Source organism: Dicentrarchus labrax, unplaced genomic scaffold (genome assembly GCF_905237075.1).
Source record: "Dicentrarchus labrax unplaced genomic scaffold, dlabrax2021, whole genome shotgun sequence".
Taxonomy (NCBI): Eukaryota; Metazoa; Chordata; class Actinopteri; family Moronidae; genus Dicentrarchus; species Dicentrarchus labrax.
The window spans coordinates 13,905,606-13,929,975 of NW_026136702.1; the positions used below are offsets into that span (position 1 = coordinate 13,905,606).

Sequence of the window (24,370 nt, forward strand, 5' to 3'; positions counted from 1 at the left end):
CAAAAGTTAACTGCAGTGGCTCTCATTTCTTTACCTGCTGCTGGCTTTTTGTCAGGTCGAGAAACAAAATACTTTGGCAGTCAGATCTACTTCAACTCTCTTGTGGACACTGTGTGGAGACAACTGTCCTAAAACACACATCTTGTGTGAGCTGATACACATGCTGTCTGTTTGAGTATTGATCCAATTGTAATTTCCCCTCTTTTTTTTGCTCACATGACATTGTGGTTGTAGTTTTTTGCTAAGCTAAAAGCACATAGTAATCACATTTTGCCTCCTGCCATCTTTAATTAGTTGGCTAAAGAGTTTGTGGATAATGCAAATCGCCCTTGGGGAAAGTTGCCCGGTCTTGAAGGACAATAAGAAAAAAAAAAGGAGAGAGTCTTAGGTGTTGCTTGGGGAAAAGATTAGAGTGGTAGTTTTTTGACCGGTGGGATCAGAGCCAGGCATCAGAGCCAAACTAGCTTAAAGTCTCTCCTAGTCTTCCTTTTTTTCTCTTTAAGTCTCTCCCTATCTTAGGTTCACTTTCTCTCTTTGCCTCCCTCGTTCCCTAAAAGTGTGATTAATTTTCCAGACCCCAGAGATCTCTGGGGAAGATCAGTGTTAAGCCAGTTTTTTTTTTGACCAAGCAATAGTTTAAGTTGATTTGTCCATAAAGAAAATCAGTTACTTCTGACCTGTAATAAAGTGCCTGCTTGACGTTATATTTATGTAATTTTGGAGCTGGAATCAACTTGTTTATTAAAATTTAGAACTACCAAAAACTGTAGTTGGACAGATTAAGCACAGTTTTTTTTGAGTAATCATTTAGCTAAAATTATGTTCCAGATATTGCCCTATATTTTCTTCCGATGAAACATAAATACATTGATGCACTAATGCAGTAGTCAGCATATGGCATTATCTATTTGTCCACTGCTACAGACCTATTTTTAGGAGCCTGCATCAGTAGAGAGGATAGTGAGGGTGTTGTCACAGCACTTAACCAATGTGGTCAGGTTGTGTTTTGTGTGTGTATGTGTGTGTCTCTCTCTCTCTGTGTATATGTTCATTTCCCATTCATGCGAGGGAACATTAAGTGGAACATCTCCCAATTTTAACTGCTTTTAACCTTACATATACTGTACAGAGTGGGTCACCTGTCAAGGGTGCTGGCTTGCAGAACAATTAGGATCCTGTGAGCGTAAGCGATTTTCTGCTTCATTTCTGAGCACTTCACAGCCAGTAAAAGCCTCCAAATGAGAGCACAGAGGTGATGCATTTGCAGCCTTGTTCACAAACTCTTTAAAAAAGGCTGAAGCTCTTTTTTGTTTTAAATTAGACTCTGATATACTCAGTATGGTGTCAGTGGAGTGAACTATCGCCTTGGTGTAGGTGAGTAGAAAATCTATTATCTGCGTTGGAGATTTTGACATGGTGGAGTGGGGCTACAGATGTTGATGGTGCATAATATCCGTATTTATCGTGGGTATCATTTATCTGCATCAGCAGGAAACACATCCTGGAGAGCGTGGTACATGAGTGATTACATTACCATGCTGTACATAGATATATTTCTCAAGATAATAAAAGGCATGTGTGAACTGTACATTATAATGCACTTCCATGCATTTTTCTATGACAGGATACAGCCATTAGTGTACAATTTGTCATCAAATTACACTTCCTGAGCCGAGGAATCAGTCTGTACCGTAGTGGAGTGTATCATTATCATGTTTCACACACAACCTCCCAAAACCCTTAGCCATAAAAGCTTGATATAAAAGCTTTAATGAGAAATCCTTTTCAAAGTAGAAATTGCTTTGTGTTTGATTCACATCCTCCTCTGTATCTCAGCATGGCACAGAGAATGGGTCATTTGTAGTGGACCCATGAGAAATAAGGACTGTTCTGCCTGAGACAGCACAGCTCAGCAGCTGTCGCATTCTCTCATTGGTGTTTATCTGATATGGTTAATGTCAGCAGTATTGCTCACCATGCTATCAACCCATACAGGTGATATAAGATTTACATTATATGGATTATTGAGATTGCTCATGAGCCAAAGCCACTGGTCTGCAACATTTTAGATTTGCATTATCATGTATGTTCCCGATCCATTCAGTCTGCATCACAATACACGTATGACATACTGTGTGCACGGCAGCCTTTCAGCACAACATGACAAACAGCCTTATCAGCAATCAGAAGGCTTGCAGTCATCCGTTCAAAAGGTCAGAGGTGTTTACATGCAGCGCACACACAAATACAGTAGCCCCAGACACACATGGACATGATGAGAGGAAGTGTGTGTTCACAATGAATCCAGATGTGCCTAGGAAAACCGGTAGAGAGGAAGTGCATCATGTGACATCACTGATAGAGGGGAAGTTTTTGCTGTTCTGGGTCCATGTTGAACTTGACAACACAGGGGCAGCAGCACAATGAATCCACAGGCTGTGTGTATAAACACAGAGAGAAAAATACAGTTACGCTTTAGTGCTGATTTGTTGGAGAAACAAATCTGCAGAGAAGCAGATAAATCTATATTGAAAGTGATAAATATGTTCTAAATAGGTTTTACTGATAAAAGTAAAACCTGGGTTGTTATTTTTGTGTTTATGTTTTTTTATCTGTTATAATATTTTACTCACCAAAGTAACTGCTGAGATCAGGGGACATGGTGCCATTGCTACAACTGAGTTTGACAGTGAATAAAGCAGGCAAATAATAAGACAGCAACAAGAACCCTAAAGTTTCTAAACCACTTTAAATCTGAAAGTAAGCACAACTGAAATGTAATGTATGAATGCACAACCAGGGCTAGTACAGGAGGTCAAAGTTCAATCAAAATTCAGTTTGTAAACTGTGATTGATGTTTACAAGAAAAAGTTTGATTTTACAGTTCATCTTAATTTTTTCTTTGTTTTCTTTTATTTGATCTTTCCCAGATCTCAGCCATTATTTGGTGAGTATAATGTTATTACCAGTAAGAATGATGGCCTAACCAAAACCCAAACCTCTGAATTGTCCTTGAAGGCTTCCTCTCCTCTGCCTGAGCTTAAACTCTTGAAGATCAGTGACATTCTTGGTAATCCGTTTTATGGACCCTATTGAGAGACCACTGGGTTTATGTATCCTCAGCAGGTTGATAAAAGCAGTACATTATTGTATTTTGGACATTGATGTGCTCCAGACCGCTCACACTGGCCGTAGCTATCAGAGAAATGTCAAGTGTCTCACAGCTAGAAACCCAAAATCAAGGCTCTGATTAACTTAAAAGCACTTTGTTGTTTTACCACCCGTAGCCAGTCCAATAATTGACATGTCCCGCTCAATACCCAGCAGCCATGACGACTCACGTTACACAGCATCAGCATCAGTGACAGATTGCTCACCCTGATCCTTATGTTAAAATGATACATCAGTGCCAAGTGAAAGTTTCCATCTCTACCATGTTTGCAAGGTAATGGGGTGGAGAATGACAGATTGCATGCTATTATCTTATTGGAGAATCAGCGCAGGATCCGTGAAAATGTAAAAAGTGGGTTTAATGACGTGAGTCGTTTTTTAAGAGGAGGGGAAGAAATGCTCCATGGGGTCTGGGACTGGAGAGCTGATGGTCTGGGATGTGTGCAGTCAGCGGAGCGACAACATGTTATATTAAAGCAGTCGTCTTACGCAGCACAAGTGCTCCTTACTGCTTGAAGCTTAAAGTTGTCTGCATCAACTTTAAGGATTTCAGAAAGGAACAAATGTATGGATGGGCGTGAATGTGGGAGAGCAGGGGTTGATTCATATTGATATGCACCACTTATTTCATGTTTTTTGCAGGAAGATAGAAATGATGGAGTAAGACAAAAATAAAAGGGAAGGGAAGAAAAATGAAAGACAAAAAACATCTTTAATATTTTTTCTGCTCAGCTCTTAATTGCATATTTCCCCTGAAGACAAAAAAGTATGGCTGAACAATGAGGCTGCCCAGGGGAGCCACCATAGATTAATTGGACAGATAGGAACCCTCTGACATTAACATTTATGCATTTGTTTACTCTTTTTCAATGAATAATAATAGGCCACCTCCCTTGAAGATCCCTAGTCACTCATTAGTTCCGGTGTGTAGCTTGTTATGGATGGGAATATTGAAGCAGCAAAAGCAAAAAAAAAAACCACTTCATCTCAGTATTGGGCAGGCATACAAAAACTATTTCCAGAGGTTGTTTGGAATACTTCTTTCTCGCAAACTTTTAATGAAGATTTGATGCTACCGCACACACTTGTTATCCATATATCAGCTTCAATATGCAGAGGAGCTAAAATAGCCTTTTGTATTCTGTTTGGTCTACGTGCAAATAATCAACTTTTTGGAAAAATGATTCAAAAGATACAATTTACTGTATGATAAGTTCTCAGTATTTTGTTTGTAGTAATTCATTTTAGAAGATTTATCAGCTGGATGATTATTCAGAATTGTGTGCTAGGTTTTTTATTAGCTTCCCACCATTTTAAATGGGTTATACGAAAGCACTGATGTTACTGATGCTTCTTCTCATATAAGTATAATGCTTACATAAACTATGTGAGATGTGTTTTACAGGTTTGTAATATGGACTAAAACTGCACATGTAGTCTGTATATTTACAGAATAAGAGAGTTAAATAATAATGCAATAAATAAAAAAAATAAATAGTTTAATACCATCTCTTAAAGAAGTTATCAGCGGAACCTCTCAAAGTAAGTAAAATTCTGTCTAATTGCAGAAGAAATGACGTACTCTAGCCAGGAGGAGGTTGAGGGTGGATATGGACTCGGTGATCAGTGATTGAAGAAAAGGAGTACAAGCTCTCCTTAAACCACAGTAGATTCATCAAGCGTGTTTTTGAGCATAAAAGCATATTACCATATAAAGAAAGAGTTTATGGTTCACTGCTTTGTAGTTGTGGTGATTTTGCCTCCAGGCTTTTTTGCGCTCATACCATCATCATCTGGTACCCAGAAATATTCTGCGCTGCTTGGTTAGAGTAATAAAGAATTCAAACACTCCTTTAGCCACACATTTCACATTCACAACATGTTTAGCTGCGAAAGCTTGGAGCATTAATTACAACAAACAGCCTCAGTGGTGCAATAAGTGGAGAGGATGCAAACGCCAACGGCTATTTTTGCACAAGATGGACAGGTTGAGTCTGCATTATAGCAGCTGGCCATACCCAGAGAGAAGTTAGATTCATGTACAAGGTTCACTCTTACCGTACTGTAGATGAGCGCATTTTCCCTCCCTCTGATTCGACAAACTACTCCCTTTAAAGGGTGCAGGGGGAATATGACATCATTCTCTTTGTACAGTTACGAGGAAAAATATGTTTAGTGTGGGAATCATTTTATGGTGTTAAATATTCCGGACGTGTAGGCCAGCAGCTATGAAACAGTTCATTCTTTAACAGCTCTGCTGTACCCTACTGCTCTTAGCTGAGGTGGTTGCTTTTGCTCACAAACAAGGGCAGTAATCACATTGATATAGCTTCAGCACAAATTGCAATGTTTCACACCCACTGGACGTGCGCCGTACGTCATTATAAGTATAACATTTTTTGGGATTTGACACCACCAGCATTTCTAATCCTTGTTTTGCACCTGCAGCCTTGCATTTTTACCCAAATTCTGTTTTCAATTTTGAAGGCTTTTTAAGGCTCTACGGTAGTAAAAAGTAGAGCCAGTAAAAAGCAATGGGTGGTAAAAAGAAGAATTATCTGCAAGCAAAAAAGGTTACTATAGACGTGCTATATAAGAAAATAAAACCCTTTGGAGATGTAAAGAAGATATGTCAGAGGGAGAAGCCATATCAAGGGGAAATAAATTGACTCCAGTGATCTGTGAGTTCTTGAGACTCTCACTTGCGAGAAAAATGTCTGACAATTGATGCACAATCCCACACTGTGGATACCTAGATTTATCTTAAGGCATTTATCTTATACAACTTACACTCATCTTACACTGTGCGCTGTAAAGTCATTTGGAGAGTGGTACAATCCAATATAGGTACCAGCAGTTCATCATTGTTATCAAAATGTCTCCTTTTAGAGGGATGCTGACCATCAGAAGCCTCCTACCCCCCCCCAGGAGAGAAAAATCATATGACCTCACTGTCACTTGCTATCATTTCCTCTTATTTCTTTCTGTCAACACTCATATATTATCTTTCATGGGGCCTACATTTTCTATTGGTGACAAGTCATGCAGTCATGAAGGAAATCATATGGTCAGTGATGTAGCTCAAACAGGAAAATGTCATTTGAATATATTATCGGGCATTGTGTTTTCACATGAATGCCTATGATTTTGTTAATTTTAGAGTGTGTGTGCGAGAGAGAGACAGCCTCCCCTAACTGTATCACTATACTATGATTCATCATTCACAACTGCTTTCTAGGGCAGACAGCCCTGTTTCTCCGTCTGCGGCTTGTTACTGATGTGATGACTTCACTCGCCTTGGGCACCACATCACACACACAGCTCTGAAGCCCTAGGTGAGGGACACAGACAGAGAATGTTGTTTGAATAAGTGTACCCTCTTGGTGATTGAATGGTAGAAAGGTGGGTTTTCGTTTGAATCTGAACCGAACGTCAACTCTACAGCAAGTTATAACACTCTTACTCATAGCTTGTAAGTTTTGGGCCTGACCACTTTGAGTTTTTGGTGCATTCGCATCTACAGAGCCATTTTGTTTTTTTAATCTCTTAAACCAACTCTGTAGAGATTGCTATTTATTGTCTCATTTGGTTGTCTTTCTTTTCCCTATGATGAGAATCTTATTTTGGGAAATCATCTAGTGCTTTCTGAACTCACTGCAGAATGATTTAAAAGTGAGCTGCTCTCTCTGTGACTTCTATCTAAGCAAAGAGGGATCTTGACTCATTAAGGAGCTATCTTTGCTTTGGTCAGTCAATATTTAAATAGACTGGGCCCATCCGCCTGCTTGTTTGATATTGGTCTGCTGCCTGCTGGAACATTTTTATTGGACAATTTTTGTCTGCTTTCTCATTAATGTGACTTTTTCAGCCATACCAGCAGCAGGACAGAGACGGTTCAGAGAGTCAGTTGGTTGGTCAGTCCACCACTTTGGTCCAGACTGAAGTAGACGAGTATAGGATGGAATGGATTGGCATGAACTTTAGTACAGACATTTGTGGGCCCCAGAGGATGAATCCTAATGACTTTGGTAATTTACTGACCTCCATGGAATTTGTTACAGCCAGTCAAGGTCCCCAGGGAAGGATCCTAATCAATCTGGCATTGACATTGTACAGTGACATTGTGTGTACCAATTGATTTACAATTTTTCTAGTGAAATATCTCCATGTCTGCTTGATGGATTGGCTCACCTGACTTTTCCTCTGAAATGACTCCACAACTAATGGAAGGATTGCATGACATGTTCCCCATACGATGAATAGTAATATCTTTGGTGTTTCCTTGACATTTTTTATTTAGCATCACCATCAGGTCAAATTACAAATTTCTCTCTTAATGACATTCTCATCATCTCATCTTAACTGTACTAGCACGCTAACATGCTAAACTAAGATTGTGGACAGTGTAAACATTAAATACTTGCTAAACATAAGCATGTTAACATTATAATTGAGAGCATGTTAGCCTGCTTATGTAAGCATTTAGCTCAAATAAATGAAGCGTTTAGTCTATAGTCTCAAATATCTACTAGTGTGGCTGGACACCTTAAATTTCAGGGAGACAACCTGGTTGAAACCAGATTTAGGACGAACATATACCGGAGAGCCTGCTACCAAACTAATGATATAGTTAACATGATAAAATTTACACCTATAAAGAACAGATTCATTTTGTGACTTGCTGTATTTTCACAATAGTTATGTGATTGTTACCAAGAGTTGTACAAATGTATGTGAGTAATCTTTTATCAAGCCAGAGAAGTAGAGTGAAGGAAGGCACTCCTATAATTCTGCAGTTCAGGGGATTTTTCTGTTTTGCTCCCTCCACTCCTCTCACCCTCATCTCTGTCTCTCCGTCTTTGCTGGCTTTGTACACTCCAGTGCACCCGATACAGTCAAGCCTAAGCTGAAGGGACATTGAGCTGTATGTAAATCAATTTGGAACGCATCTGTATGTGGAAATAGAATTAGACTTGTCAACCACACCTCTTTAGTTCCTCCTCTCTTCTTCATCTCTCTCTCTTTCTGTAGTAGTCTGCTCCTTTTTCAAGTTAGGCATACAGTACCATAAGTAGCAGCTATAGGAAGGAAGGCTTAGGGTTAGGCTCGTGGGGTAGAGGGGATTAAAAGAAATCACTGAAGTTAGCAGTCTTCAAAGGAAGCAGAGAGACTGCAAGAGGAGCCACATTTCTCTCAAATGGTTTCATGCTCAAGGGGCTTTGTGTAATGGTGAATTATTACATGAGGCATGGAGTCACATATATGTAAATGAGGCTCAGCGCTTTAAATTTGCACAGAACATTGTACTTTCTGGATGGTTGAGAAAAGGATGAAATTAAAAACACTGATTCATGTAAACAACATGCAACATATCCTGTTTCGGCTTCATCAATTATGCCGCTGTGGTGAGTCTGTGTCTGCTAGGTTTGATTTGTTCTTTTCAAATAAAACTCACCAAAACATGTTTGGTTCAGCAACAACAGTTCCACCTCCCATAATTTCAGATATGACAGAAACTCATATCTGACCGTTTTTTCATGCAGCAGAAAAAGGAAGAGGGATTTTGTATGGTCTACTGTAATGAGTTTTTCTGCTGTGTCCTCGTGTGTTTGGTCCCTGCATTGTGCTAGTCATATCTCTGGCAGCCATTCATTGATTGTTGTGTAGGATATATGTCGGCAATCCATTTATGTCAAGAAATGGAAAGGGAACAGGAACATATGTTAATCTGAGACAATAGGGATCAGGGAGGTTGAAAGGATGACAAAGATCTGCATGAACACCTTTTCCAACTAGTAAACCATACTCCTAATTATGTTCATCACACAATATAAGCACGGACAACATACAAGGCTTTTAGGGGAAGTGTGGAAATCATTCATCTGGCTTTTAGAAACAATCAATAATTCATGCCGTAAATTAATTTTCAGAGAAATTAAATTAATTCTGAAGAGCACTTTGTAAGATTTTGAAGAGATGGGAGATTATTTTTTAGGACAAATAACGGTATTTTCTGCCTCCCTGAGGTGCTATTAAAGAGCCCCTCATTCATCACAATTAACCTGGGCGACTATTAGTGAAACTTTAATTAGATGTTAGACGGTGTCTAATGAATCGCAACACACACTTAAGAGCATTGAATCAATGGTTATTGACTCAAGCAGTTACAGGAGATTTATATAACATTTCGGAAGAGAAATATTGAAAGTTTTTCTTTCAAAAGTATATTAAAAAAAGAATATCTTAATATCAAGCAGTAAAATAGCAAAGACACACACTACCACTTCATAGGGAAGCTTATAAAACATGCTACACTTTTGTCTAAAATTGCAGTTGCGTAATAAATTATTACTCATGTGAAGTGAAGGTGCATGGTAAAATAGAAAGTCATTTAGCACATCCGTCAGAGGCTCTGTATTTCACTTGCATTCATACATTTTATCACCTGTCTCTTACAAAGTGAGGAAAACTGAAAGCAGTACTTTCATATAGAAGAGGTTTCTGGTGAGAACTGAGGCGATTTTCTGACCAATTCTCATCTGCTGCACTCCATCTAAATTGCATTTGATTGGCTGCATGTTCCTCTTGACAAAAATAGGGATGGAATTGGGTAGTTGTTGCTAAGAAAGGAGGTATAATCTCATGGAAGTATTCTGGTATTCAGAGAAAAACTCGCTCTCCTCCATTGCTTACGGTTTAGTGGAAAAACACGACCAAACACATTTTAGGTGCAGTGAGGATGACATTCTCTGTTGGCTCTCAATCAAAATGTCAAATTAAAACCTTTTTTTGAATGCGCTCAGGAATAAGTTAAATTGAGGACTGTTTTTAAAGTTGTAGTCAGTGCAACAGCTAAAAAAGGCAAAGAGGGACACATCCATCCACAACCAAGGCAATCTGATCATCAGATACACAGTTCCACGCGACAGAGCTAAAGTCGCCAGCAAGGGCGGAGAGGAAACTCTCCTCAACACACAGTAAACATTCATGGCCTCAAAAACTCTTGCCAGGGAGTTGATTACAGGCAGATTCCATCATGTAAAATCTGCAGATTTAATACAGTATGTGTCGTAGTACCAGGGGCCATGCTGCCCTAAGCTGGCTCTCCCAAACATGTCCTCAAAACACAGCACGGGAGCATTTGCTCGGAATTACCGCTCACATGACACAAATCCCATCTTTACTGCGAAAACATCCCTTATTAGAGCATTTTGAATTTGCCCTCCTTTCAACAAAAACATTATAGTATCGTGCTGGTGTTATGGTGGGAGGGGGCTATTTATCAGTGTCACTTTTTAAACACTGCTTTTGCAAGTTAAGTATAAAGATACATATTTTGGGAATATTTTAAGTACATTCTACCCTCTGATGTGTCATCCATTTTTAATGAGACATACCGGGCTCTTTAAAGTGATTACTGGCCGTTGGCTTTTCAGATTTGGTTTAGAGCTTGCTAATGGCATGATAAGGCACATTAAAGCGATAATAAGTATTTAATGAAGTTAAATGTGGCCAGGCTAGGGCCACAGAGGATTGATCCTTTTTTTGAACAGGTCATAAAAAATTAACTTTAAATGTACAGATAAGATATTAAATGGTGCTGAAGTTAAGAAAAAGTCAATTATTGGCTTTTCCACTCTCATCTAATTAAGGTTTGTTGTCCATGCAAGCTGTGTGGGATGGCAGAGCACTGTGGGATATGAATGGTTCCCACTGTGATTTGGACAAACACTGCGCTCCAGTTTTTTAAATCCTCTAGATCTCCCCTTCTGTCTTTATGAATCCCATGTTTTTCGCAGAAAAAAAAAAAAGTCGGCCAATTTGTGATACTTTTCTGACATTTTTAGTGTTGACATGGCAGTTATGCACTCAGCACACAGACTTAAATTGACTACTTTGCATTATATTTACTGTTGGACCATGGTGTGGTGAGTTTGTTTTATTTTGGCCAGGAATCTTAAATCATGTCACATACAGAGTTATTGACAACGTTGTCACTCTTCTGCATTTTTCACTTGCTGTTACCTTCTCACACTTTCTCTCTCTTTCTCATACATACACTCACACATTCAAACACATCCTGAGATCATCCTGCCTGATGTCAGTGTGATTATGCAGCTGCAAAAGATGGGTGTTCCTGCTGCTCCTTTGCCAATGCTTGGGGTGGGGCTCACTGTGTCCATCTGCTCATGGCCTTGAGAGGAAAACCCACACACATACACATTGACACTCAGTTTAAAATATGTCCATAGACACGCATGTGCACAGAAACGCACATACACAAAATAATTACCTCAGCAGGGATTCTACTCAGTCGTGCTGAATGCCAGGGGATTCAAGGACACGTACAAATCACCTAATAAATTCACAGAAAATCAAGTCTCTCCTTGCCTCAGAATGTTAAGCATTAACCCCCAAAATCCTCACAAGCAAAACTGAATGCACACACAAAATCAACTCTTGGGTAGAGTTGTCTTAGACAAACTTTTTTTTTTATCTATTCAGATTGTTTTTAAAAAAATGCCAGGGTGTTTGATGTGTCTCTTTCCTCTTTTTTTGCTCTCTTCATAGGGGTCTTTTTGCAAGCCATTACACTGAGACACATTACCGGGAGGATGGAAGTGCAGTCACCGGTGCTCACAACTTCACGGTACGGTGGCACTGGAGTGCTTTTGACATTTATGGTCGAATTGACGTGCAGTGGCACTACGAAGTCACGCTGTAAAAACTGACCCTTTAAAAACATTCATGTAGACAGATGTTTTTTTACTTATAGGGGATCGGTATTGTATTTGATCTACACTGTCTCTTATGCATTAGTTAATCAAATTTAGGACTGAAATTAGATAGTTGTTTTTTGTTTGTTTTTTTAATCAATCTATAATGTGACCAGTGTGTATTTGAAAGCTTCTGGCTGTTGCTGAACAGGACGTCTAGCCTGTGGCCTACTTGAGGATAAGCTGTATTTTATGATGGCTGTTTTTAAGCCAACATTGCCATCAGGATTTTATTATTGAATCCCCTTTTAGCAGCTGATCTATTCCTGGCTACTTTTTTAATTCTGCCGGTACATGTACGGTAGCTTTGTAAAGCAAAGCATCTGCTATTCTTTTGAAAAGGAAGAAAAGATTGATCTTCATTTGAATTTCAAGTACTTATCAAGGCCACTCACTGTGGCTCCGTGTATGTGGCTCACAAGAGAAAATTCAGGCATAATTGCTTCTTCATTCTGTCATGAAGGTATTTTTTTTACTTCCACTTTGGTAGAAGAAATATTTCACTGTTATCACCAGCCATTGAAGAGGAGGGATAATGATAACAGAAATGTAGTAGTCGATACCACAGTAAAAATGTCCCAATCAAGTTGTTTTTTTGCCATAACACACATTGAATATCAGATTATTATCTGAGTCCCAGTTAATAGCTCTGCATTGCATTAAGAAAAACTTCCCTGCAACCAAGCTGTTCCTTAATGGTTTTTATATATAATGTATTAATATTAATATAGCCTATATATATAACTAATATATATATAACTAATAAACAAAGTAGACTATAAAATATTCTAACAAACTGTCTCTGTAATATTTTTTGTCTTGTCTTGTTTAATTTCTTTCTCCCTTTTTAAGTGTCCTGCAGAGTTTGTTGCTTCAGTGCAGCCTTTACCTGAGTTACCTAAATGTACTGTAGTGTTTATTTTCCTCGTCTGTACATCTTTTACGTGGAACATGAATAAATTACTCTTTTTTTGCTTTTTATTTGTGGCGTGAAGAGTGTGCGGCTTCCCACCACTCTATGTCTCGCCCCAGAGTAGGAGCTCACACAGACGAGAGAGTGCACAAAAGTTTTCCGAGTGAATCAGCTGTATAGCTGAACTCGTCGCTGTCTTCGACATGTTGTTCTTCTTCTTCTGGCATTTATTGGCCAACTAGAGTATTTGTAGGCGTATATGCTGCGCTGTCAGGTCCGGAAGAAATTGCACCCTCGGTACCTACAGTACACCCCTACTCTCTTTTTAACAAAGTTAACAGTCCCTTGCCTTTGTGCGGCACTCGGATTGAATCACTGTTTAATTGAACAGCGGCATGGACAGTTTGAAAGGTCACTTACAGCTTGGAGGAGAAATGTTTGGTAACTCTGCAATGACTGACAAGTCTATATCCCACAAAGTTATGCAAACAGCGTTTTCCATTCTCTCTCTCTCTCACACCTTTAATTTTGAGTGGGAGGATGTTGCATCAGGCTGTCAGACAGACATACTGTATTGTCTTAGATAAGCCTCACACAGCTGCACACTTCCAGTACCTGCTGTCACTGAACTCAGCAATCAGGCATGTGTTAATCAGGGATCAGTGGAGAGACATGTACTGTAAATAAACTCTGCCTGTCTGAGAATTATCTCATAAGACAAAACAGAAACTGTGAAAATATGATTTTACTGCTGCTCCTTTAGCATACCGGTCAACATCTATAAAATAAACTGAAGCAGGAACTATAAATTAAGTGATTAATTAACTCCTTAACAAGTAGTAGCTTGGCAGTGGGTCAGTCATTACAAATAAATTTTTTGAAGCCCACAGAATTTCTTGTAAAACTGGGTTTTTTTATGGGGTTAACTAAGGCGAATTCCATCTCTGTTCAGCTTTTTTTGTAGCTTCAGGACATTTTCTCCAAATGAGCTTTTGACTGAATATTTTACTTTGAATGCATTTAGGTACTTTAAAAGTCACAGACACATTGAGGATAACTGAGGAGACGATCACTTTTGCTGCCTGATGTTTTCTTGTATGAAAGGTGAAGTAATCTAGGTCAAGCACATCCTAAGCACAGACCCTTTGTTGCTGCTCTATTTTTATACTTAATGTTATGAATCTACAAAATTCCATCACCACCTGGCTCTGTAACTTGTGCAGTATTGCACTTATCAAACAGACGTTGGAACCAACTGTATTTTTGCAAAAACCTCACCCCTCAGTATTTCCCCCTTCAGTTCAATATTTGGGGATGATAAATAGTCAGCATAGTGACTAATGACAGTTGATTTAAGAGGACTGGAGTGCTGCTGGACAGTAAACGGAGGTCTGTATTCCCTTTTAACGAGAGTCACTTCCTCTGCTCTCCTTGTGCTCAGACAACAGAGTTTTCAGTGTGTCTGAGGAGGCTTAAACATCCTCTACTATACCATTCTGGTAGAATAACGAAGGAAAAACAATTACCATATAACTGTCACCTCCCATCCGTGTCAGTTTTCCTTGGTCTCCCTTCAACTGTGTGTGTTGCATTCATTTTTCAAAAGGGCCTGTTTGTATGGAGAAGGATAGAAGGCAAATACTGTTCTAAAGAGCATGCTAATTTCAAAGAAAATAACTTCATTTGCATTGTATGTTGTCCTCTTTTGATGTCAGAAGAGCAGTGACAAGCAGCGTTTGTGTTTTTTTTTTAAACTGTAATACATATTTAATTACATTATCCAGTGGGTGAATCTTGTTTTCATCTACAGTATGTAAAGGCTTTTAAAGCTAGGACAGGTCACATTAGGAGAAGAGACGCCAGAGACCGAGAATTTGAAAGTATCCAATCAAAGGTCTCCCTGCAAAACCACTCCCCCAACACAGTGCTGGACTACTGCTGGAGGACGAGTAGTAGTCGAGATGAGTGATTGGGGAGAGGACCTACCTAGTTCTATGTACTACGTTGTTCAAGAAAAAAGCAAATCCTCCCCAAAACAAAACAAACCAAATATTTACCTTGATAATGTATTGATTTCTGTTGGGATGTATAAATAAATATAACAAAAAATGCTCCTGAAATACTTTTCCAACCCTAGCTTTAAGTGAACAATTCATGTCTTTTAGAATAACTGCTACTACCATGGGGAAGTTCAAGAGCATCCAAACTCTGATGTCACCCTCAGCACCTGCTCAGGCCTTCGGTAAGAAACATAACCCATCATTTTGTATTCGAGCAGCATCTCAACTCTGCCCTTTAAGTGCTATTTGCCACTGCAATGTTTATATTTACTTAAGTCAGTCTGAACAGCAGCCCATCGCTCTTAAGCCCCTTAAGCGCGCTGTCAGTAAGTTGGTGTGTGACTCGCAGGAATAGGAGAAAATGTCACACCTCATTGTCTTTGTCCACAGAGGCGTCCAGTAAATATCTGTGCTCATTTTGGCAGTAATTGGCATCTTGCTGTTGCTAATGACCAACCACAATTGGAAGATTTGTGCATCAGTAAAAGCCATAACACATCATGGCGCCATCTTCTGCTTAATTAAACAGGAAGAAAACATTTCTGGACAAGAAAATGTTTAGTTTGCCATGGCAACCTTTTATCAACAGCTAATGACAAAGAACATTAAAATTTAATTTTGTGTGTATTTAATATTGTAGTGGTATTGTTGTATATAATAATACTGAACTCATTTGTGAATTTGAAAGAGCATGGAGTTTTAACCCTAACAAGGATGATGTTTAGGATCTCTGGGTGCCTTGCCAAAATAAAAAGTTTCATAGTTTCATAGATTCATTTGGCTTCAGTAAAAGTTGGCTTGTTGGAAGAAAAAAAAAAGGGCTGTCAAATATTCCATTAGAGAGAACCTCATTCAATCAAATTCTGCATTTGAGAGATTGAGAGAGGTTATGCTTTGAAGCTTTGTTGTCAGACTTTGTTGTGCTGCTGTCCCTGCAGAGGCTTCATCGCGCTTAAAAACAAGACATTCATCATTGAGCCGGTGTCTGGCCATGGCAACTGTACCCACTCCATCTACCGAGTGGAAGAACTCAAACTGACACCAGGAGACTGTGGCCACGGCTTCAACATGTCCTCTGTTGCCCCTGAAAACCACATCAAAAACCCCTTCCAATCCTTCCACACGAGGGTGAGATTAGTATTATGGGTTTTTTTTATTGCAAAACTTGTGTTAGAGCCAATGGGTATCACAGTTCAAACCTATATTGTCATCAATTTGAGCATTTCTTTTGTTGTATTTAAATGCCAAACGTTTCTGAAGGGTAAGATTAATATTCACTTGATGAAAGATAAATTGGTGTTTGACCAAAGATCAGCAAATTGGCAAGCCGACCAGTTTGGATAAGATCCAGAGGGTGTTGCCTTGGGCTTGACACATTTTATCTGTGCTTAGAGCCCAAAGTGGAGGGCCCATGCAGGTTTGGCCAATGATTTACATGGAGCAGGTGCAGCATCCATCTGCCACTATTCCCAGCATTAAAATCTCCATTTGATTCAGAAAGCGAAACTTACCAACATACAGCACCTAATGACCCCTGAGTAATATCTGGGCTTCAAGTTTTTAGAAGGTCAATTCTACCTTAACAGGCATTAGATTGGTATTTTCTTTTCTTAGAAAGCAAAAATAAGTGTATTGAAAGATTTTGTAGCCATTGCAGGCCTGAAAGGGTTTTAATTTAGGCCCACAGGAAGCAATAGTACATCAGTCGTGTGTCTATGATATTTGCCAGTACTTGAAATGTGAAGTCAGATCTTCAGGAGGATCAAATGGACAAAAGTCCTTTTTTTCAAAACATTTCTAACATGCAACATTTCTGTTTTTACTTCAGCATAAAAGAAATGCTCAGAAGACAACTAAGTATGTAGAGCTGATCATTGTTGCGGACAACAGAGAGGTAATGCACATTCCATTTACGAATACAGTAAACAACACACTAACCCTTCATGGTATAAGTAGACAAAAAGAGCAGGGTAAGCTGTAGTAACAGTAGAGCAGGTCCCGCTGGGGCCGCAGAATTAGGTCAGTGTGCAACAAGCAGTGTGGTCTTGTGGCAGAGGCTCCGTTTGACGGGAAGTGCTGAACGATTCCCCAGCGGACTAGACAGGAAACCGGAAAAAGCCATGTGGATACAGAAGAGTCTCCCGTAAGCACTGACGAGCTCATTGTGGGGTTTCCTCCTGGCGGCCCTCTGCTAGTGCCACCAACCTGAATGGAAATGAAAGAAAAAAAACGGGATAAGGGATCAAGTATGTTGTCAGGCTCAGATTCCAGAAGTCCAGCACCGAACACAGGTGGATGCACAGTAGGGTGGAAATAGAGGGTCTGACTTTGCTACTATTTGGATCCAAAGCTTTGCAGGCTGTCAGAGCTGCCAATATACCTGCTCCCTGCGGCCGTGCCATTCGTCTCTCTAACACTGGGAGATTTTTCTAGATCCAGATGGTCACAGCTTGACAAGCTGCCTAACACACAGTAAAACGTATTGCCTTTGCGGGGGTTCTGTGTTGTTTCATGCTTTTTAGTTCTGAAAATGACTAACTACAGTATTATTCATGTCTTCATGCAACACATCTTACTTGTGGGTGTTATTGAAATGTTCCAATTTCTACCACTGATTACATGTAATTTTGTTTTCAGTTTCAGAAACAGGGGAGGGACGTGGAGAAGGTGAAACAGAGACTGGCAGAGATAGCCAATTATGTGGACAAGGTAAAACATCCTCTCCCCTTTGCACAGGAGGGATAAATCACTTTTTTAAAATAGAAAAATCGCTGGCAGCAGAGATTAATGGGATGACTCTGTGATATATTAATGTCCTACTAGAACAGCTGCTTTTAGTCTGTCTAAAACCTCTGCCAGGGCTGTGGATCTATAGCTCGCAGATACAGCAGGCAGATGGATTTGCATAAGGAAAGCATAGATAGAGACATGGAAAAGACATGCTCTGATCATGTGAAAAACAGGATGCTGATGCACACAAGAGAGGATTGAGGGCTGCCGAAGTGAAATGTAATGTAATTTAGTGAATTGAAGCAAGGATAAAAGTCTATAGTGTCTCACACATCTGTATGAAGGTGTTTTGATCATTCATGTTATGTAAGCCTTATCAATCTCCTGGCCTTTCTATCCACACTCACTCTCTCCTTATCCACATGCTGCACTTCAGTTCTACAGGGCCCTGGACATCCGGGTGGCCCTGGTGGGTCTTGAGGTGTGGAGTGACTCTGATAAATGTCCCATCACCCAGGATCCCTTCACCACCCTGCACGAGTTCCTAGACTGGAGGAAAGTCAAACTGCTGCCCCAGAAACCTCACGACAATGCTCAGCTCATCAGGTGGAAAATTAATTTACCAGAAGAAATTGAGGCCACAAATTAACAAACAGTTATTCATATTGGTACACAAAACACTAATTTCCTAACTAGTCAGCCATTGTTTACCATTAATGTCACTGCAGTTATCTAAAAACATTGTTTATTTTGATTCCCATTAGTTGTCACCTCGGCAGGTACAAATCAATTAGTACTATCAACAAACTACCACTAATAATAATATATCTGAATTCATAATGCAAAGAAAGTTAAAGCTTATTTTGCTTATTTAAGTATTTTAGGCCTGCCTTCACTTTAGTTTACTATTCCATTGAAATATGGCTCTGTATTGTTTTTTTTCATGTGTTTGTCTTCTCCTGACTTCTCTTCATCTACCTTGTTTGTTAACTGTGGTTACATCCAGAACATGCTATTTTTGATTGCAGATAATATAATTTTTTTAACTATTTGTAATTTCTGAACAAAGTTAATACACTACATCTGAACCTAGTAAGAGATTCATCTAAACCTAATCTAAACTATTAAATGGATTTGGAAAACCAGCTGCAATAATGGAGTCTCCCATAACATCTTTATCTACTCTCCACTCTACTTCTGTCCTCTGTCCTTTGCAGCGGGGTTTACTTCCAGGGTACCACCATTGGCATGGCACCCATTATGAGCATGTGCACAGTTGAGCAGTCTGGAGGCATTGTCATGGTGAGTACAAAACCTTGCTGCACCCACCATGCCTCCACCCTCCTCTTCCTATGTGTAGCCTGATTGTATCAGTATTCAGCCAGATATTGTTCAGATTCAGCCAGCTAACACAACCCAGACGTGATTTACACAGAAAAGGTGTTCGCTGTTATCTGGAAGCACATTTACGGACAGGTCTGGCAGGAAGTCATGCTTTTAAACATAATGATATTTGTGCTGGCACTCCCTCAACATTTATGCCCTCATCATTACTGCAAACATGTGCACAAAGGAATATGTAAAAATATACCCTCAGAAGGATTGTAGTGCAGACACGCACGCCCTTGTAAGGTCATTTGAATTCATTCAATCAGGCTTTCCTGTGACATCTCTAAAAGGGTTAGTGGGGCACAGGGTAAATCAAAAGGCCACAGCATTTAAACAAAACCACATTTACATTTTTATGAGATGTGATAAATTGTTTATGCCACACATTTGAATCAAAATGCTTTTTTTTTTTTTTTTTAACACACAACTGTGTATCACCCCAGGTACACACATTTATCACACATAGTAAATAAGCTTCCTGTTGGTCTCCTCTGCCTGCTGTAGCACTTGACACCCATGCCAAATCGCAAAGTGGTTATCAAGCCAACGCCATTACGCCCCAGTCCAGATGTGCATCCTCCTTTAATAGATGTGTTTTCTGCTGGCCATGGCTGTGGTGAGGCTTCTCCAGATGTTTGTCTTCCCCATTACTTACAGATGGCAAGATGGTTTGGACCGAGATTAAAGGGCAATGTAACCGGTTAGAAGGCGGCCAGATGACATTAACCATTTCTCAAACCATACCCCGCCATGTGTGTTAATCAGCCTCAAATCCTCTTATTTGGTCCACATGTTCTCACAGTTTATACATCATAACGTTATTTATTTTTCCAAGTAAACTCACATGGGTCTTTATATGTGAATGGTTAGGTTTAAACTGTGACAGCAAACTATATCCACTTTTTTTTTTCTTGTCTGGGAGTTATTTTCTCACATGGCTAGAAATGATATCAGAGCATTTCCTCGTAACCAACACTATCAAATTCTCGCCATCACAACAATGGCTTATATGTAACCACTTCAAAGTAATGACTGTGGCTTCTAAGAGTTTCATCCATTTCTGCTGACTTTGATATTACACTTTTTTGTGAGGAAGCACTCAACTATGAATTGGACACACACACATAGAGACACACACTGATAAACATGACAGAAGAAGGGGAAAGTTTTCCCATCCTTCTTGTTAAAAGGCAGGGTGCAGCTCCCCACGATGCTGCTCTGTAATCAGTGCAGAAAATAAAAATAGGCTTGCCCTCAACTTTGACATATGACCCTGCCTTCATAGGAAGCATGTGATTTTCTCATGTTCATGGCAGGGAACATTAAAGGAAGATAGACTGTAGCTACATGGGCGACCTCTGTCTCAGGGGTTGCCAGATACAAAATGCTGGCTCATGCATATTAGTAAGAGTTTAATTACAAGCGTCTTTGGAGGGGGGGTTGTTATATCGATCAGGCTTGTTAAATATGCAACTAACATGCAGCATTTATCTGTGGTAAGGCTGGAACATACTTCTCTGTACTTCACTTTCTTTATTTTATTTTGGTATGTATATTCAGTACATATGTTGATTAGTGAGCTTCAGATTTTGTTGTTAAGGCAGTCAATTAAGGGAACTTGAGATCCTAGAATCAGTTTACATCTTAACAATAGAAACAATAGGTCTTTGCTTCTGTCCATAGCCCACCACTTCAGTTTTGGCCCTCCAAGGCAAAAAGTTTGGGCACCCCTACTTAAATGTCACAATATCAGTATTTTTCCGATATTAATAGGGGAATTGTATGCATTATGCAAATTATGGATGGTCAGTGTATTGAACTGTGTTCCACTGGCACTACACACTACACACTCAAAATGTTTAAAAACTAAAAACTTAAACAACTCATTTGGCTCATCCTGTCTATCTACAAAACTAGGTAAAACTAAAACTTCCACCTCTCTCTCGTCATTCTGCCTCTCTCTCTGCCTCAGGAAGGACAGTTGTCTCGCTTATCAATGCAGCGAGTCGTACAGTGGTAGGTTTATAGAGCTCACTGCAGTAGCTGTTTCCACTAGCAGCGGGTATGATTGGGTCTGCAGGGGTAATGGAATGGCAGATGAATTCAGGCCTCCATGAGGAGAATAAGTAATAGAAGGAGGATGAGGGGGCAGATCGGACAGTTACAGAACTGTTTTGGGAATCTGCAGCTTAAAAATTGTCTTCTTTGAACTTTTTTTTTTTTCCTTTCTTTCATTTTTTTTCCTTTTTGTGAGTGACAGTGCACTTTAGTATGGCTTGGTTTTCACTCAAAGCTTGCTTAGGTATCTTTGATTGAATTTTACACATAGTCAAACATACAAGATTATACATAGTTTACATGTTCTCATGATCTGGGTTTCCCCTTTTTTCCCATCACAGGATCACTCTGAGAACCCACTGGGTGCAGCTGTGACTTTGGCACACGAGCTGGGACACAATTTTGGCATGAACCACGACACCCCAGAGCGCGGCTGTGGCTGCAGGATGACTGTTGATCGTGGAGGCTGCATCATGACCCCCTCCACAGGGTGAGATTCTGCTGATCTTTCTCAAACAAAGTTTTATCCTAAAGAGATTATAATGCCCCAACCTTAAAAGTTCAGACAAATGTGTCCACTGCACCACACTTGATTGCAATAATTATGTCGGTTGTGCTATATATGTATTTAGATTGTAGTTTTAGACTCTTTATTTTTCAATTTGTGACGTTTACAATAAAATCTTTGCTCTAAACATATTTGGGAAAGTGGCTTCAGATTTAAAAACATTAGCTCAGACAAAGGTTTAAAATTGGGCCTTTGGGCTGTTTCTTTCTGTTGTGGGCGCATTGGTTTAGAGCCATTAAGTAGTTACCCTTTAAAAGCCTTGTTTCACACAGCTACAGGATTAAAATGTTTATCAGCTTAACATTTCTGAATAAATTAGCAACTTCTTTTGCACATGAAAAGTAAAAAAAAAGATTGATTAGGCTTCACTAGTTGCAGTTTGGATAATTTTCATCTGTGCGTGATGCTCCATTGTTTTTGTGTTGTTGTATGAGAGGGGGCTCAAACGCACACAAACACACATATTAACACACACTGACACACACACTTTGGCCTGAGACTAAAACAGCTGCTCTAGCATTCTACTCATGTTGCCTGGGTCGCTGAGATAACAGCGCTGCTGCAAGTGATGGACTCTGCGACTGTTAGTAAACAGCAAGCAGATAAGGCGAATCCAGAGCACAATACCAGATTTCACCCTTGGTCCGGTGCCAGTCTGGTTTGTCTGATGGTGAGTCCCACAAGCCGCAGATGAATGTGGTCAGGATAGATTTCACAACACTGTGAAGAAGACAAGAGACAAAAGGCAGTAAGACACAGTCACTATTGTTACTATTTCAAAATACAAATCAACAAAGAAACTGCTCACACAGCCCCCCACCCCTACCACCGCATACAAATCAACATCAACCCTAGCCTACATCTGTCCCACACATTAATTATATCAGCGGGGGTTAAATCATGCATGTTCATGGGGATTTGTCCAATTTTGAGAATGTAGCAGGAAGGTTGCCAGATCTTATAAACTTTCTGGTTGAGCCAAGAGTAGTTTTCTGTAGCTGAGTTTGAGGTGTGCCATTACTTACTCCAGCCAGTGTTTATGAGATGGTGGTGCCATATTGTTCCATTTGGTTAGCTGTGATTTTTGTTGTCAGAGGGTTAGGATTAAGAACTGTGCTACGTGCACCTGAAAGTGTATTAAAACCCCTATCCAAAAACCCTCCAGCCGCAGACAAGACCAAAACATATGGCTGTAGGTGCCCGGATCACACCCACAGCTTAAGTTCTCAAACTGTGTCGGCCTAAAAAACATTTCCATAAACGAAAGACAAAAGAGTTACACAAGAGAGGAAAAACTTTAATAGGTGGACAAACAGACGAGAACAGGCTCAGATTACAGAAAAGAAGAATGTACAAAAATGTAGAAAAAAAGGTGAAGACAACAGTGTGCAGTGCATCAGTCTATAAAGAACTGCATTAACAATGATGTGCTAAAATCTGAAAAGCTGAGCATCTGAGTTTAGAGCAATGAGCAGACACATTAGAATCTGTCCCTGTGGATGTGTGATTTTACTGACACTAGTTGTGGCTACTGTCATTAAATACTGACATTAAAAGTAGATAAAAGCTTCAATTATGCTCAGAAGACACAGTAGAAGAAAATTGTGAGTACATCCTTAAAAAAAAGGGCTGTAAAATCTGCTAGAAAACACATAAATAATATAACTTTCTATGTACCACAATTGTCCCAGAGAAACTTAAATAACGTTTCACTGTACAAATAGAAAAGAGATGGCTGTCAAACTGTGCTTGTTTGTGCAGCCGCTGTGAGCTCATCCTGCTGTTCTCATACTACAACAGATAAAAGTATAATGCACACCGAGCACCACTGGATTTATGCAGTGTAGCTTTTACACGCGCACTCAGTGTTCCGACATTATGACTTCACTTTAGCTCGTCGTCAGGCCAAAGATATCTAATGATGTCATGAGAGAGTTTAGAGAAATGACTGCATGATCTAAATGGGCTTCGAATGAGTCACGGCAATACTGAATTTTTTAATAGGTTAATGAAGAACAGTCACTCCTTTTCAACACTCTCTGCTACATAATTATGAGATTAGACACATTAATAGTTGAGAGAGGTGATCAGTGACCTTTCAGTCTGAAACTCGCTCCTCTGTTTGCTAAGTAAAGGGTGTGGAATAAATCCATACACAGTGGTATGGTGACATTTATTTTGCCTGGCAATTTTGTGTTGATACACTGACTCCAAGTATCAATATTTCCCTATTTAATTATTCATATTTTAATTGGATACAAAAATACATACATATGTTGATTTTTTTTTTTATGGTGTTGGTCAGTCACACAATCCTAGCTGCTGCATTAAAAAATACTGAAGTGAGATGAACACAATAAACACTGGAAGATATTACGGTGTGTTAACAAGTCAGTAGTGCAGTCGAGTAGTAGGTCTTCAGTTAGCTCATCAGCGGGAAATCTTTAGGGCTTTATTTTTGTATTACCAGTTGGTCAAATGAATATGTGTCCTGGTCACTCATAATGACAAACTGACTCAGAAGTTCCCCTCAGCCCTCATTTCATTTCTCTGTTTATAAGGACAACACACATTAATCAACATTTCCATCAATGAGCCATTGTTACCCAGCTGACTGCAGTCCTTTGGCAAAATGTTGGACCATGAATCTAAAAAACATTTTAGAATCTTTCAGCTCATTGTTGTGGTTTGAACTTAACTGGTT

The 24,370-nt window shown here is 39.5% G+C and overlaps 1 protein-coding gene across 3 annotated transcripts in view; it reads left to right on the forward strand.

The window, feature by feature from the left end:
• Positions 1-24,370, forward strand: part of adam12b (ADAM metallopeptidase domain 12b) — a 78,423-nt gene that overhangs the window by 23,153 nt on the left and 30,900 nt on the right. For all 3 annotated transcript variants that reach the window (XM_051377937.1, XM_051377953.1, XM_051377945.1), the window contains exons 4-11: positions 11,743-11,821; positions 15,027-15,103; positions 15,860-16,049; positions 16,750-16,815; positions 17,559-17,630; positions 18,088-18,257; positions 18,869-18,953; positions 21,440-21,588. In XM_051377937.1, the coding sequence (XP_051233897.1) occupies positions 11,743-11,821; positions 15,027-15,103; positions 15,860-16,049; positions 16,750-16,815; positions 17,559-17,630; positions 18,088-18,257; positions 18,869-18,953; positions 21,440-21,588 (888 nt within the window). The remainder of the gene's footprint in view (positions 1-11,742; positions 11,822-15,026; positions 15,104-15,859; positions 16,050-16,749; positions 16,816-17,558; positions 17,631-18,087; positions 18,258-18,868; positions 18,954-21,439; positions 21,589-24,370) is intronic.